At 48.3% G+C, this 15,064-nt stretch overlaps 1 protein-coding gene across 1 annotated transcript; it reads right to left on the bottom strand.

The window, feature by feature from the left end:
- Positions 1 to 2,898: 2,898 nt before the first annotated feature.
- CLDN1 (claudin 1) lies at positions 2,899 to 14,481 on the bottom strand. The gene is made up of 4 exons (XM_027685672.1): positions 14,258 to 14,481; positions 5,887 to 6,051; positions 5,379 to 5,463; positions 2,899 to 4,879 (listed from the first exon to the last, which is right to left on the bottom strand). The coding sequence occupies exons 1-4, from the start codon at positions 14,478 to 14,480 to the stop codon at positions 4,717 to 4,719; spliced, it is 636 nt and encodes a 211-aa protein (XP_027541473.1). The 5' UTR covers position 14,481; the 3' UTR covers positions 2,899 to 4,716.
- Positions 14,482 to 15,064: the final 583 nt, after the last annotated feature.

Here is a 15,064-nt window from a genome sequence, read left to right as displayed (position 1 = left end):
GCACATGAGGCTCAACAAAGGAGTGTTTTTCCCTTTCTGCTCAGTGATGCAGATGCCAGAGTGCAGCACTTCAGGAGCTGCAGAAAGGGTCAAAAGCAACACGCTATAGAAGACCAAGCTCCTTGTTGCAGGCTGGACTTCTAGAAGCAGGCAAACAACCAGGCAAATTGAAAAAACAGTGGGAGTGGAGGAATGAAGAGTCTAATGAAGGGGGATAGGGAGAAAATCCTTGCAATACTGTTTGTGTTGCAATCAGAAGGCCAGTTTGGAAAGTTCAGATTGATTGTCCACTTGGATGCAAAGCCCCAGCTGAAATACGCGGTTGTTATAAGTCTGTGGCTCACCTGCCCATCTCTGCTCTGTGTGACAGCAGCCACTTGGTAGGTGCTAAGGTGGTGGGCAGACATTGTGGGGGAGTAATCCTGATGGAATACACACAAGCTGGCAGGACTCTGGCCACTTGTGAGGTCTGACATTTCAAGATTTATTGAAAACATCCCCGGTCATTGCAGGGGGGATGGACTAGGTGACTTTTAAAGGTCCCTTCTGTGATTTGACTGACACTGTGCAAAGAGCTGACTGCAGAATAACTTTTCAGGTAGACTCGGGCGTAAGACCTTGGAAGATGCTGCTACTATTGGCATCTTTTAGCTGTCCTTTGAGAAAACACTGAGATAATTTTACATCACTGTCACTTCACTGGTTGCCCCAGTTATTCCATGTCTCCATGCTCAGGACAAAAGAGTTGAGCTCTTTCAGTCTGGTTACTCTTCTAGATTTGTAAATCTACTTTTGCAGAACTTCAGGAAGTTACTGCCATTTCTGGGGTTTTCTCTAAAGCAGAAGTCCTGCATTAACTTTTGTCCCTCAGTAATGCCATTATTTCTGCTTCTGCATTATATTTAAAAGATTCTGAGCTTTTATTAGTATTTCACAAACATTTGTCACCAGATCTCTTGGTTACTTCTGGGATCTTAGTTGTAAGTTTTCAGTGGTTTAATACCCTTTATATGTTCAGAGCACTACAGAAAACAAACCCAAATTTATTAGAAGAAGCTCATGTACAAATCAGAACTGAAATTGGTAAAGGCATGAGCATGGATGATTTCTTAAAATTGAATTGAAGAAGAAATCCAACAGGCTGATGCTATTCCAAAAACATCTTGAGCTCTCTTATTCCTTTGAAATATCTAAGCAATACAAATGAACATGTAATTCCCACTGACAGTCAAGTTCTCTGCATAGTTTACAGAGCTTTGGCACAATGTGAATAATAAATATGGTATGGAAGAAGATGCCAAGAAGCAGTCAAAGTTCCCATTGTCTCACAAATGCCATCATTTCATTGCAGGAATGCCAGTCACATGCAAAGACTGAAACCTAGTGAGAAACTCTCCCCCAACTTTCAACCCATGTAACTCCTTTCCTATGCAACCTACAGCAGAGATGGCCAAAGGGCTGTAGAAAACACAGCCAAGTAGAATTGCATGATCACACAAGAAAGGCAGGGCAAATGAAAGTTTGGCTGTGAATTTTGTCAAATTAAAAGTATAGCAAACAAACAAACAAGGTAGCCTCTGGCTCCTTCATCTGTGCCAGTCTCACACACAGATCTGTATCTCCTGCAGTGGCCAATTTTTGCCAGCTGCTGAGAAGTCCTGCTGACCATTTTATAGGTGGGATTGCTTTCCTCTCTTCTGCCCAGGAAACTTCAGAGCAGAACTTGCACAAGTCCTTGGAGAGGGAGCGAGCATGAAAACATGGGAAAAAATTAATCTCAATGGAAATCCTTGACTAATTGACAGGCTGGAATAAGAATGACCATAGACCCCAAACTATGCCAGGCAACCAGCCTGCTCCAGGCACTGCAAGCTCACTCAGCCAGCCACATGCCTGGCTGTTTTGCTTTGCCAGCTTTACAAGGCCTAATTAGCTCTATTCCTTTTGTTTGTAATTACAAAAGCAAACAGCCCTTGGAGAGTGAGGGACTAGAAGAGGCAGCTCCTTGACTGAGCTTAAGAAAATGTTTTAAATAAAGTTTGCCTCTCATCACAAGTACTTTAAAATATGAAAAGGATGAACACAAGAGCCCTGGTGAATGGAAAAAGGTTTCCAGGGCAGGTAGAAGCAGGGTGATAGAGCCTTGTTACCCTGGGGACATATCAGTGCAGGTTAGTATCAGTGCAGGTTAGAAGAAACCACCCCCATCAGGAACCATTCTCTCTACCTGGCCTGCAAAAAAGGTACACCCAACTGGTCATGCTGTCACAACTAGCAGAAGCACAGCACACTCCCCAAGGGGCTTTGGAGTGAGATGGATCCTCCCACAGCCCATCTCTTCATGGCCCTGTTAACCCAGAAATATCAAGGAGGTGCGCAGAAGAGCTTAGGAGACACACACGGGTCAGCAGGTCTCTCACTGCTCTGAAGGCAGAGCATCTCGTGCAGGTAACCACAGCCTGCACATACCCTAACCCAGATAAAGCCACAGAAAGCACAACTCCACTGAAACAAAGCACCTCTCCTGGGAGCACCATGGCTCCACACCCCCTCCATCCCTTCCCCATTCCTGCAGCTCCCACTCCCCCTGTAAGGGAGCCATCTGCCTTCCCCCTACCCCTTCCTGCTCCACCCAGGGTGTAGCCTGCCTTGCCAAGGAGCAGACCTTCTGGTTCCTGGGCTGCAATCACAGCAGATTACTGGGTGAGTTTCTGCCAGAGGCCACAACTGCCTGACTCACTGCAGAAGATCTGTCCCCACCTATGTCTGCTGTAGATACACACAGCTAAACAAGCTCCATCCCGGCAGGCAGCCTCCCAAAAGCCCAAGCCCCACTCTTCTCTTCCACGCACACCATCCAAGTTCTGCTCAAAAACAAGAAATGAAGTAATAGCCTGATTTTCCTTAAAAAAGTCCATTTATTGAAATTGTTTAAACACTTTATACAAGTTCCCAGTACAAGCTTCTGCTCCCTGGCTCAGGGTTAATGCAAATACAAAAGCATAGACTTCATCAGCTCTTTATTGTGACCTGAGCTGCCACCTCCTAGGACAAGAGGTCTCACGAGGCAGCTGCTGTGCACGGGCAATTCCCCATGGAGAACTGGAAGCCATGTGACCCAGCTCCAAGTACAGGCCAACATCAGCTCAAGCCTGAAGCCAATGCTCTGGTTGGTATCTTTTAGTAACTTTATGCTGCAAAAGTCAGGTAAGACAGAGGTACAAGGCTTGTACAAACCACCAACACCACGGTGGTACATAGCTCAGCCAGAGGCTCTCCCTGTCTACAGAAGGAAATCAAGAGATCTGATGCCTCTGAACACATAGACAATTATAAAGCCTGGTCAGAAGCAACCATTTTCCTTCTACACAAAAAGGTTGAGCTTTGGAGAGGTGGTACCATCCTTCTAGGAATTACGACATTTAACTCCCAGGATAAGTAAACACCAAGTGACTGACTGGGTGTCAGTGGGGGGAAGAAGTGGGAACGTTTAACAAACCGCATGATTTCTTTTTTTTTTTTTTTTGATATGACTCAATATGCAAGGATGGCTTTATCTTTAAAATGTTTGTTTTTTCCTCTTTGGTGAGCTTGGATTACAAGAAAATGCCATAAGCTTTGGATCAGTTTTCTTAGAATTTGCCTTCATATCATCACTGAAAGTGTTTAGGAGAAATACAGGATGGAATGGCAGCGTGTGAGGTATCCTTGGGGAAACATCAGGGAGTGGCAGTGCATTCAGTTTGGTTTAAACACAACTAGCTGCATAAGGCAAACAGAGATCAGTAAACTAAGCCCAAATCATCCAAGGAAAGAGGGAAGTGTTAAAAGCTGACCTGTAACACACAGAAGTGGATAAAGATTCAAGCTCAGCTACCAGGGTGGGAACATGGAAAAAATCACTGGCAGCACTCGGTGTCTAAGGAACAGCCCCACCAGAGACACACAGTGAAAACAGAAGGCAATCATTTTTTTTGAGCTCTTCCCTGGCACCAGGCAAACCTGCAGCTGCTTTGGGAGTCTGATAACTTCTGTAGTTGCTACCTTACACTGCATCTTCCTTTGGCCAACAGCATGTGCACAGACAGCATGGATTTCTGTAAAGTCACTGCAATTTAATAGCGTCTGACCCTTTGTCTGCACAGAAAGCAGGGTGTTGTGCTGAAGATGATGCCAATAAGACAGTACAAGAGTATTATACATCTCTTCAAACATTCCTGCATTTAAAGTCTTTCCCCCGGATTCATGTTTCCCCTTAAGCTATTGGTTTCATCATTTTGTATAGAATACATGTTCCTTTAATTTCTACACACACCACACTGGGCTCTAACTTAATGGGATATGGGACTGAATTGTTACCATCTATTTAGAAAAAAAAACAAAACAAAAAACAAAAACCTAAAAAAAGCACCAACATCCATCTATAAAAACAGTATCATTTTCCCTTTTACTCCCAAATGCTAAACTTAACCCAAGCTTGGAGGTTTCATCTTTCCAGTGGCAATACCTATGAACCTAGGCTAGCCTGCCTCCACGGGCTGGGAGAGAAAGGAGAAGTTATGTCCAGTAGCAAAGAGGATTACAAAAATATACACATTTTTGGGAGAAGAGGAAGGCAGAACCTAGAGCCTGGACTCTGTTCAGGACAGTGGCATTATAGTGTCCTCTCCAAAATGCTTTCACTACCAGTGCTGGTGGCTCCTCTTCTTTGTTTTATTATACATAATCCTTCCCTGTGGAGGAGGCATTTTTTGGGTAGCCTCGGGTGGGTGGATATGAAGTTTCTCTCCGTGGACAGGAACAGCAGAGGAAGGATCCCCCCAGTATGGCCAGAGATGAAGCTGCCCAGCCGATGAACAGAGCTGACCCAAACTCAAATCTGGGGGAGAAAGAAGGGAGAAAGTGAATAACACTGTGATCCAGAGGTATTACTCATAGTAATGTTCACACAAAGCAGAAGGAAGCAGAAACTGGGATGGACATGGCTTCCTGCAAGGCAGCAGTTTGGAGCAGTCTGAGACTTTGCTGACCCTCAAACCCAGATCTTCAGCATCAGGTTAGTCCAGTATTTTGGGTTACCCCGCACAGCTGCGAGTGTGCAGGGTGTGAACTGAGGCCAAGCTCTGTGCAAACCAGTAGTGGAAGAAAATCATACAAGTCACATCAGTTAGGTCTCTGTCAGTGGTGCTGCCTTAACAGAAAGCCAAGACCTAAGAGCCACATGGATAATCTGGTCCCAACTCTTTCGGCACAGTTTGAAGTCAAGTCAGTTAGCTCAGAAAATTCCCTTTCTCTTTTGAGCTGCTGCTACTCAAAACGAAGCCCTGTGAGCATTTACCACACTAAACTGTAATGTTTTATACCCAAAGGGTCAGTACCTGGTGTTGACGGGGGTGAAAGGGTCATAAAAGGCCCGAGCCACTCTGTTGCCATACCACGATGTGGCCACCAATGCTGCCAGACCTGCACATAAAGGGAACACAATGTCATGGCTTAAGAAAAAACAATCAATAAAATCACTGCAAAAGTATGCATGCAGCAGAATCAGCATCTGGAGTAATGGCTCAGCTATGCTACCCTGGGCAGTTGAGCTGTTCCAGTTAGTGCTGGTTGGGAGAAAAGCTAAGAAAGGATTTGAGGTCCCCCCACAGTTACACTGCACCCAAAGCAGGACTGCTGACAGCCTTTCACTGAAGCAGGGTCAAAGGCAGCTCTGCTAACAGATATTGAAGGCATGAAGTCCACATAGAGAGAGTGTAATGCCAGTGCCAGTAGACCCATTTGATGCCTCAGGCAGCCAGAGCAACTGTGCCAAAGTCTGCTAAGACCAAAATGCCATCTAGAAAATAGCACATTTAACACTAAGCACATCTGTATGTTACCAACCTGAAATGATGAAGATCACCCCACCAAAGACAGCCATCCGCATCTTCTTGACCTGGTCATCTTCCATACACTTCATGCATTTCATGCCAGTCACAGCAACAAACAAACCCACGAGCCCCAGGAGTATTGCTGCCACCATCAAAGCCCTCGTGGCCTGCAGACTGCCTGGAAGACATGAGGATTTGAGTTACCACAAAGAAAACTCGAAATACAAATAGAAATTCAAATTACTGGCTCAGTAATCATGTGTAAAAATACTCCTATTCCCTGTCATACAGGATACATCCAAACAAGACACTCCTTTTTAGCTTTGGTCTCAAGACTGTCATGCATCAGGATCAGAGGACTCTCAGCCTCTTCTAAAATGCATGGCAAATAAGGGTATGCACCCTTTCTGCAGGAAATGACCTGGGAATTGCCCTCAGACATCTTTTTTTCCTTGATCATTTGAATCCCAATTGGAAGGACATATCTGTTTATCAAAAGAATTATTCAGATTTAGGCTCTGCCTTGACAAAGCACTTAAGCACACGTTTTAATATGAATAGTGCCATACATATGAATAGTCCCACAACAGACAGCAAGGCCCCTTTACTGTTCAACACTTCCAAAACCTGCCTTTAATACAAATAACTCAGTACCGATTTAGATTTTTGTTTTGTGCTAAACTCTCAGTTTGAACCCCAGAGAGTACAAAAATACAATTGCAACAAAACCAGGATTTTCCCAGCTAATTGAAAAATAGGTTGTTTTCTACCTAAAATATTTGGCTTAGTTGACTCAAATGCTTTAAGAGCCTCTTGTGCTTTGAAGAGTTGGAGCATGGGGTGATGCCTCCAATCTGCAAGTGTTGAATTTGCCTGAGTTCTCAGAAGACAGACTTGCTGTACTTTATCCAAGATTTAGTTTTATATGGACTCAGCTGAAGGCATAGACACACTAACCCTATGAATGTTAGTTACTGAACTCGAATTTTCTTGATACCAAAGAATAATAATAATTAAATTAAGCCATTACTAAAAAAAACCTCAGGTGACAAAACATCTGACTAGCAGTGAAATAAAAGCCTGGGCTTTATTGTCTGGCAAATCAGGTTTGTTTGAAAGGCATGGATTTTAATATACATTCCTGTGTATCTGGGAACAAACAGGGCTGGTTAATAAAAGGAATAAGCTCCCAGGAGCACGCTGTAACCAAGGCAGCTCAAGTGTCCCCTGACACAGAAGGTTATCTAGCAGTGACACAGCTACTAGCAAACTATCACCAGAATCTTTCCCAAGTCTGGAGCTCACCCTTCAAAACACCCTGACTGCCTCCTGCAAGCACTCTAGGCTTGGAAATTGCAAGATTTAAGCCTCTAAGAGAGCAACTTCACACTCAGTCAATGCTGGTATGGGAACCCATCTGAGTCCCTGATTCAACAATGGGCTCTCTGGCTCAATCTGAAACTCAGGAGTTCAGAGCTAGCACTGGCCAGGAGGGGAGCAAAGCCTCACACCCATCCTCTGCAGCTTCTTTACTACACTTTGTCCCACAGGACCACTAGTGCAGGAAAATTCCTGTGACACACACCAACACTAGGCTGTCAAGACTCCAGTTTTCTGGATTTGCCCCTTCACACAATCTTGTAAATAGATTATGTTTTGTAAATAGATTATGAAAATATTTACAAACAATACAATAAAAAGGCAATGTTCAGAGCAATAGGAAGTGACACTTTCATAAGATGAGTCTTGGTTTTCTTGGGAAAAAAGTACCTCAATCAGCTTGGCTAATGTTATCTCTTGCTTCCTTCAAAGGCGAAGGTGACACACCTCCACACCGCCCAGGTGTTAATCAAAACCCATCTGCTGCACTGATTGCAGAAACCCATTAACAAAGCCATTTGTCACTTAAGCATAAATCACCACAGCAGTATCCAAACTCGTTTTTAATTGATTTATCTCCAATGTTAGAGATTACACTCCAAAAGTAATTTCTATCTTAAAAAAGTAATGCCAACTTTCAGAAAGGCTTCAGCTGACAAATTACCACCCAGGCAGCCAATTCAGCTGCCGTACATTTAAGGCTAAATTGTGGCCTATTGCAGCAACTCTGAAGAGGCCAATGGCTGAATACTACTTTTACTTAGCATGGGAAAGGGTATTTTCTGCAGAGATAAGACAAACCTGTTTTATCAAGACTACAGTAAGTTGGGCTCAGTCTTGCTGCATGAGAAATTACTTTATAGGAGAGGGTTTTGAAAGAGTTCTTTCATGAAGCTGGAAACAGGCAATGTTATCTCTAAAAACTAGAATACTACTTGAAAGGGTGGGAAGAGACCTCTCACCTTCAAACACGATGCTAAGGAACAAACACAGGAAAATGCTGAAAAATGTTTCTATGACCTTTGAAGACCTAGCTATGAAACCTGCTAAAATCAAGATGTGTAAGTATTAACTGGATGCACGCCATGGCACAATAGCTTTGCAGAAACAGTTGAACAAAACACAGCATTGTGAGCATTTCCCAGAGCTGCCTCCTCTCAGCAGAGCCTGGGGGAACATCTCCTGGTGCCCTCACCCCCTCCTCATGCAGAGCTCAGTGGCATAGGAGGACAGAAGCATTTTGGAAATTTGCAGTAGGGCAGAAAAACAGGTTGAAGCATTTGCAGAACATACTGTTCCTTTATCCCAAGAAGCTGTAATGTGACATGGCTGTATTAGCCAACCACCCTCCACCCGCCCTGTGCTCAGAGCACAGGCTAGGAGGCGGCGTTTTTGTCCTCCTACCACTTTTGCAATGTGTGCAGTGCACTGACCACAGTTAATCATCACACAAGCTACTAGTTATTAACTACACATTAACAGCCATGTTGTCAATGGAAGATGCACATCGAGAGGTTGGGAAAGCTAGTTTAATAATAGTTCTGTTGTTCACACGGGCCTTTCCAGGTTCTTTAAAAATCCAAAATTATACAAGTATACGATTGTCTTGACCTGCTAAACAGGACTGGCTACCGACAGCAAGCAGAAGTACTCCACAGCAATTTAACTTTATGACTTCTACCATATTAGAGAAACATTAGGATTTCCCCCACACTCTTTGCTGCTGCAACTGTCTTACCAACAGGAATAGGAAAGCCCAGGCAGTCTCAGGAGCCCTTGGGGAAAAAACAGTCCTGTACAAGGTGAGACAAACTGGCCTGGCACCCAACAACAGCTGTCAGATGGCAACAGTATTTTGTCAATATAAACCAGTACTGACTTGGAAGCCAAGCCTTTTTGTTGCTGGTTAGTAATGAGACACAGCCTGAAAAGCCTATAGCAAGAAAGCAGCAAGGAGTGAAGAACAGAGGCTTAAAACTACTGTTGACAGCTAATAACAAATGTGTATTCTGCAAGGCATATAATACCACTTAAGTTCACAAACGTGCTGCTGCAGCTCATATCTGTTTCACATAATAAACCCTACTTGTTTTAAAAACATGCCAACAAACAGTTCTGACTTATTGTTAGAGGGTTTGGACACAAACTACCTGATGCAGTTTATCTGAAGCCTACTTCTTCCTTCCCACAACTATCATTAACTGACACAAAACTAATTGTTGGTAACTGCTTAGTTTATATATATATATATATAACTATATATATATATATATATAATACTTCAAAAGTGCTTCACCTGCAGATGTTTGAGGATTTTTTTCTATCATCACATTTCCTTATTTAATCTGTTTATGTAATTTACGTTACAGAAAAGCTGTTGGGAAAGTGCCATGGGATTTTTGTAATGCCTGTTTGTAATGCAAAATTGCTGTAATGGCTCTGTGTGCAGATTATTCTCTGATAGGGATGCTCATTGACAGCCTTACTTGTATTTAAAATATGGACTTTTCCTTCCCTTCCCACGGGCCTCCATGCAACCAACTGATGACAGAATACCAGTGAAACAGATGCTGTGCAGCTCCCTCTAATCTCTGCAAGGGAAGTTCCCCGGGAGTTACAAGCAGCTCCGCAGTGTAGGAAGCATGTTATACCATCCACCTCCAAGAACAGTCAGCAGCCTTCAAATCCTCCCCACCAGAGTTCATGAACACTGGATCCCCTGGAAGGAGTGGGATCTGAGATCCTGCTGGTCCACCCTGCCAGCATGTGAAAGTTACTGTTGTGATCTCAGCTTCAGAGGTGGCCAGCAAACATCTCTCACTTGCAGTCATTCTCACAGCATCCAAAAGCTACTAATGGCTTGGAGGCTTTTAATCCCCTTACCAGACCCCGCAAAGACCCACCCTGCATACCCATTACCTTCAAAGCACCCCACCACAAGTCTAGGAATCTATGCAAGACAATAACTCTGAGTCATGTTTCTTGACAAAATGGGAAAGGTGGGAAGTCCTCATTGCATGTCCAGCACAAAAGCAGCAAGTTCGGTATATGACTGTAGCCTTGTACTCCGCTTACCAGAAAGCAGGAAAGGTTTGACCTCCTCCTACACTAACAGAGAAAGGGTGGTGGTAAGACAAGCAGCACATGGTACCACCATTTCCAGATTCCTGGTCAAAGAAGACCTGGGCAGCCTGTTTTCCCACGAAGCCTGGAAATTCCCTTACCAAGAGATTTAGTAACACATAGTAACACCAGCTACTAAAGCTGCTTAGAAGCTGCTTGTAGAGCAATAAAGCCTGTGTATTGCAACAGACTCCCATCCCCTCCTGCAGAGGCACCAGGGCACACAAACAGCCTCGGTGGCATTCCAAGTAACCCTCTACCTTCCCAAAGCCAGCACAAGTGAGACTGTTTTATCAGTCAATCACGATTTTTCATGAGGAAGGAACAGGGATTGAGAAACACAGTAGCAAATTAACCCTTAACCCACATGAAAGGACAGATACCAGCAGGTTTTACCTGCTTACTCCAGATCTAAAGATGGAGAATTGGACACATGCCCCTCATGCTTTGTGCCTCCCTGGGCCATCCTCCCAACTCCCCTACCAACACAGCTGAGCTACTGTAACCTGAGCATGAACCCTTCCTTCCCCCCACCCATTCTCTTCCCCAGCTCCTGGAACAGGCTGAGCCTGAGCCACGACGGCAAAAGTGTAGGAGGGAAGATTTCACATTTCAGTGATGCTGCTTGACCCAGAGGGTATTCAAACCCTTGTTTATTTTCTGGGCTAGGGCACAACGGCTCATTGTGGATGTACTAGGTTTGGTGATGAAGTGATAGATGAGTCTCAGCTTGTCTCAAGCACAGAACCTCTCCCAGCAAAACCAAACAGGGCGATGAGTATCTTCAGCTAAAACAGCCTAGACAGGACCCAGAACAATCTCTGCTCAGAACAGGAGAATGTGGTTAGGTGGGGCTGAAATGTATCAGAGACAGGTACCAGGAGCCCTACATCCTCCTGTCTGAGACCATCCCCCTGAGACCCCGAGGAGCACAAAGCTGAGCTAAGCTCCATGGACCATGCTGGAGGGCCACAAGAACAATGCTGAGGCTGTGCAACAAAGCCTCGTTGCAAGGGTGGCATTTGTTGCCTCTATGTCTGCGTGTGGCCACGCACTGCTTTTCACGTAAGCCAGCAAAACGCAGCCTTTCTATTGCCTGAATAGGAGCAGTGACATAAGCCCTCAGCTGAACACAGCTGCGGGAGAAGTGCCAGCATGGGTGCACTCCAGCAGTGTGCCCACACGGGAAGCTTGAGGCCCCTCACTTGATTAATGGTGCTCATCAGCTTGTGCCAACCCCACCTCTGCCATGCAAAATCGGTCCAAGCAGCCAAACACTGACACATCCAAAGGAATGGCAACAGCTACCAGATACCCAAAAGTTTGCTGGCAAAGCCTTCCAGCATTCTCACAACCATGAGTTACTGCAGGTGTGAGAAGGTTCAGTCCTTTCTACAGGGACAAAGTAATTACAGATGTGAGCCTCTCCCATCAGCTCACGAAGCTCTGACATGTGAAGCTCTGGCAGGAAAGCGTGGCCAGGCAGAAGTTCCGCTCACACAGCTGTACCACCTTCCACCTTCACCAGAACACAGATAAATGCAGTAAGGGAGCTCTCCACCGCACCTGTCCCAGAGTGCGGCTGTCAGTATAGATGGTTTTGGTTTGGTGGTTGGTTGGTTTTTGTGTGTGTGTGTTTTGTTTGGTTTTTTTCTTTGTTTTGGGGTTTTGTTTGTTTGTTTGTTTTCATCTCCACCCAAAACAGCGCTGCTGGTCCCTGCCCATGCCTATGTGGCTGTAAAACCTTGAAGGCACACCAGGAAGGAAAACGGCAGATAATGGGATAACGTTTATACCCGCAGGCACGATCTGCTTTCAAGCGGGAAAGGCACAACCTAAGCAAGCTGAGGGACAGAAAAAACCGAGGGGCCCTTTTGCCAGCCCTCACTGATTTTCCCAATGATGCTAACATCCCCTGCGATCTCCCTGTTTCTTGGGAATTTTCAAGCATGCTGAATTGCAGGGCCAGGAGCAAGGCGAGAACACAAAAGGTGGCACACATACTACGAGCTCAGCCTCGGTGCTTGGCACCTCCCTCCCCCGTAGCCGTAAAAGAGAAGAGCCCGTATTGTTCGCTGGACAAAGGTGAGGGGAGCAGCTGGTTTCGGTGCTCAACAATGAATGGGCCAGATCTGGAAGGCCTGGGGCAGGTTTCTGGGAGTCTGTTCACGGCGGGTTCCGGAGTTGATTCCGCAGGCAGGTCTCATTTACAGCACAATGGGCTGCGCACAGCCCCCGAGGCAAGGTTACCTTTCGCAACCCATCCAGGGGGTGGATGGAGATTCCTCAGCCCTCCTGGCACCTTCGCCCCCCACCCCCAGTGCGAGATAAGAGGCTTGAAGCTGAGCTTACACATAATTACCACTCAAAGCACCCCGGACTGTGTGCTCAGCCCTGCCCCGGTTAGCTCAGCCCCGCATCCCGCGAGTGCCAAGTGGGTGCGCAGCAATCCCGATGGGAGCAATCCGCACCTCTGCAGGGCCCACGGGCGTTCGGGGCAAGGGAGCAGGAGGGACTGACGTGGGCTGGCCGCGAAAGTGGGGCGGGGATGGTCCGACTTCACTGCGTGACACATAGGAAGGGCTGGTGGCAATCGGACTCGGGGACACTCCCCACGGGCCTCGGTTTAGGTGAAACTGCCCGCTCAATCTTTCGGGAAAGAGAAGGTGACCAAGGTGGTAATTATTATTTTATTAATTAGGGAGGGATGAAGTTGTTCCAGGACTAGGGATAAAGCGAGGGATATTGAGAAAGAAATACTTTTTTTTAATCCCTTTGGGTGTCGGCATAAGTTTTCCTCGCCAGCGCTCTAGAAACAGCCCTCACTTTGGGCTCCAGCTCGGCATGAGCACCCCGAGTGACACCCCAGCCAGCCTGACCGATACCCCAGTGACACCCCAGCCAGCCAGGCTACAGCTCCTGCCTGCATGAAATGGCTTTACCGTCCCACGACAAGATAAGAGACTAAAGATTACCTTGACGTACTGGTCTGCCTAAAAACTGCAAGCAGTGCTACCTGGGCAGGAGGCCAGCTCACCTGACAGCCCTCTGCTTAAAAGCTCCACGGGAACAGCAGCGACTTCCCCAAAGAACAAAAGACCGAAACAGTCAAAGGCAAACAAGACCCGTACTGTAAAAGCCCACTCCGGCCCCGCCGCGGAGCTCTGCTCCCTCTCAGCCGTATCTAGTCCTTGGCTAAACCTCCACAGCCAACAGCTCTTGTTCACAAACACGGCGCTTTCCCGAACACACGTGGAGATCTGACCCTTCCCCTCCCGGGACCTTTTTCTTTGAGGGGGAGAACGGGCAGCCGGCGTGCGGGCAGGGCAGGGGGCTGCGGGGCGTGCCCGGCCCCCTGCCCGGGTATCGCCCCGCCGAGCGCCCCCGCTCCGAGAGGCGGCACTGCCCAGGGCACCCCGAAAGACAGTCATTATAGAGTCACCCTGAGCTCCGGCGGAGAGAGCCACGGGGGGACCCCAAGAGACACGCATCCGACCCCCTCAGGACGAAGCGTCACCAAAGAGATGGGGGACCCCGAGCCCTGCATCTTCAACCCCGAAGGGCCAGGCTGCGTAATTCCTGCGGGACAGAGACCGTGAGACCCGACAGCAACTGCACCCCCACCGCGACAAGCTCTTGGGACGGGTGGGAGGGACGACACACGCACGACGACGGCAGAGAAAGGACACTGGACGTGCAACAGGGCTGGCACCCCCAGTCCAGGTACTTCAGCTGAGCTTCGACGCGACCGACACCGCCATGGGGCAGCGACCCCACGGGGCTGGAACTCCCAGCCCCGACTGAAGGGGCACCGGGGAAGAGGGGACGGCCCCGACGGGACGGGCACCTCCGGCCCCCTCACCGCCCAAGCCCCGACTTACCCTCCAACTTGAGCAGCGAGTCGTACACCTTGCACTGGATCTGCCCCGTGCTCTGCATGGCGCACGACATCCACAGCCCCTCGTAGAGCGCCTGGGCCGTGACGATGTTGTCCCCCGCGTAGGATGCCATCTTCCACTGGGGCATGGCGGTGCTGATGATGATGCCGATCCAGCCCAGGAAGGCCAGCACGAAGCCCAGGAGCTGCAGCCCTCCGCTGGCCATGTCTGGGGTGGGGACGGGGACAAGTGGCTGTGAGGGGACCGGGAGCGCGCGCCCGCTCCTCTCTGCCGCGCGCACGGCTCTGCCGCCCGCGCGCCGCCCCGCGCGCCTCTTAAGCCCGCGCACAGCGCGCCCCCTGCCGGCCGCGCCCCGGCTCCACCCCGCGGGGGTTCCGCGGCCCCGCGCACTCCCCGAGCCTCCCCCCGCACCCCCCGAGCCTTCCTCTCGTGGTTGCAGCGTCGGGGGGCATGTTCGCACCCCACCCCACCCCGCCCAGGGAGTGACACCACCTCCCGCCCCCCGTCAGGGTTTCACCCTGATCCTCAGTCCCTTCTCAGCCCCACGCCCCCGCAGCTCCTCTTCGCCCCCCACAGCCCTTCATTCCCTCCACCTCACTCTGGAGAAACGGCTGGTGGGAGCGGTCCCTGCTGTCCTCCACTGGATACTTTGGCACTCTTGGAGGTTTTGGCACCTGGTTGTACTCGTGGGTCTTCCCCCCCCCCCCCCCCCCCCCCCCCGGGGCCGGGGGGCCCGAGGACCCGGCCCCCCCCCCCCCCCCCCCCCCCGGGGGGGCGGCAGCCCGCTGC

Source organism: Neopelma chrysocephalum, unplaced genomic scaffold (assembly GCF_003984885.1).
Source record: "Neopelma chrysocephalum unplaced genomic scaffold, ASM398488v2 Primary Assembly neopelma1_69, whole genome shotgun sequence".
Classification (NCBI taxonomy): domain Eukaryota; kingdom Metazoa; phylum Chordata; class Aves; order Passeriformes; family Pipridae; genus Neopelma; species Neopelma chrysocephalum.
Note: the sequence above shows the minus strand (reverse complement) of the source record. Positions and strands in the feature narration are given on the sequence as shown.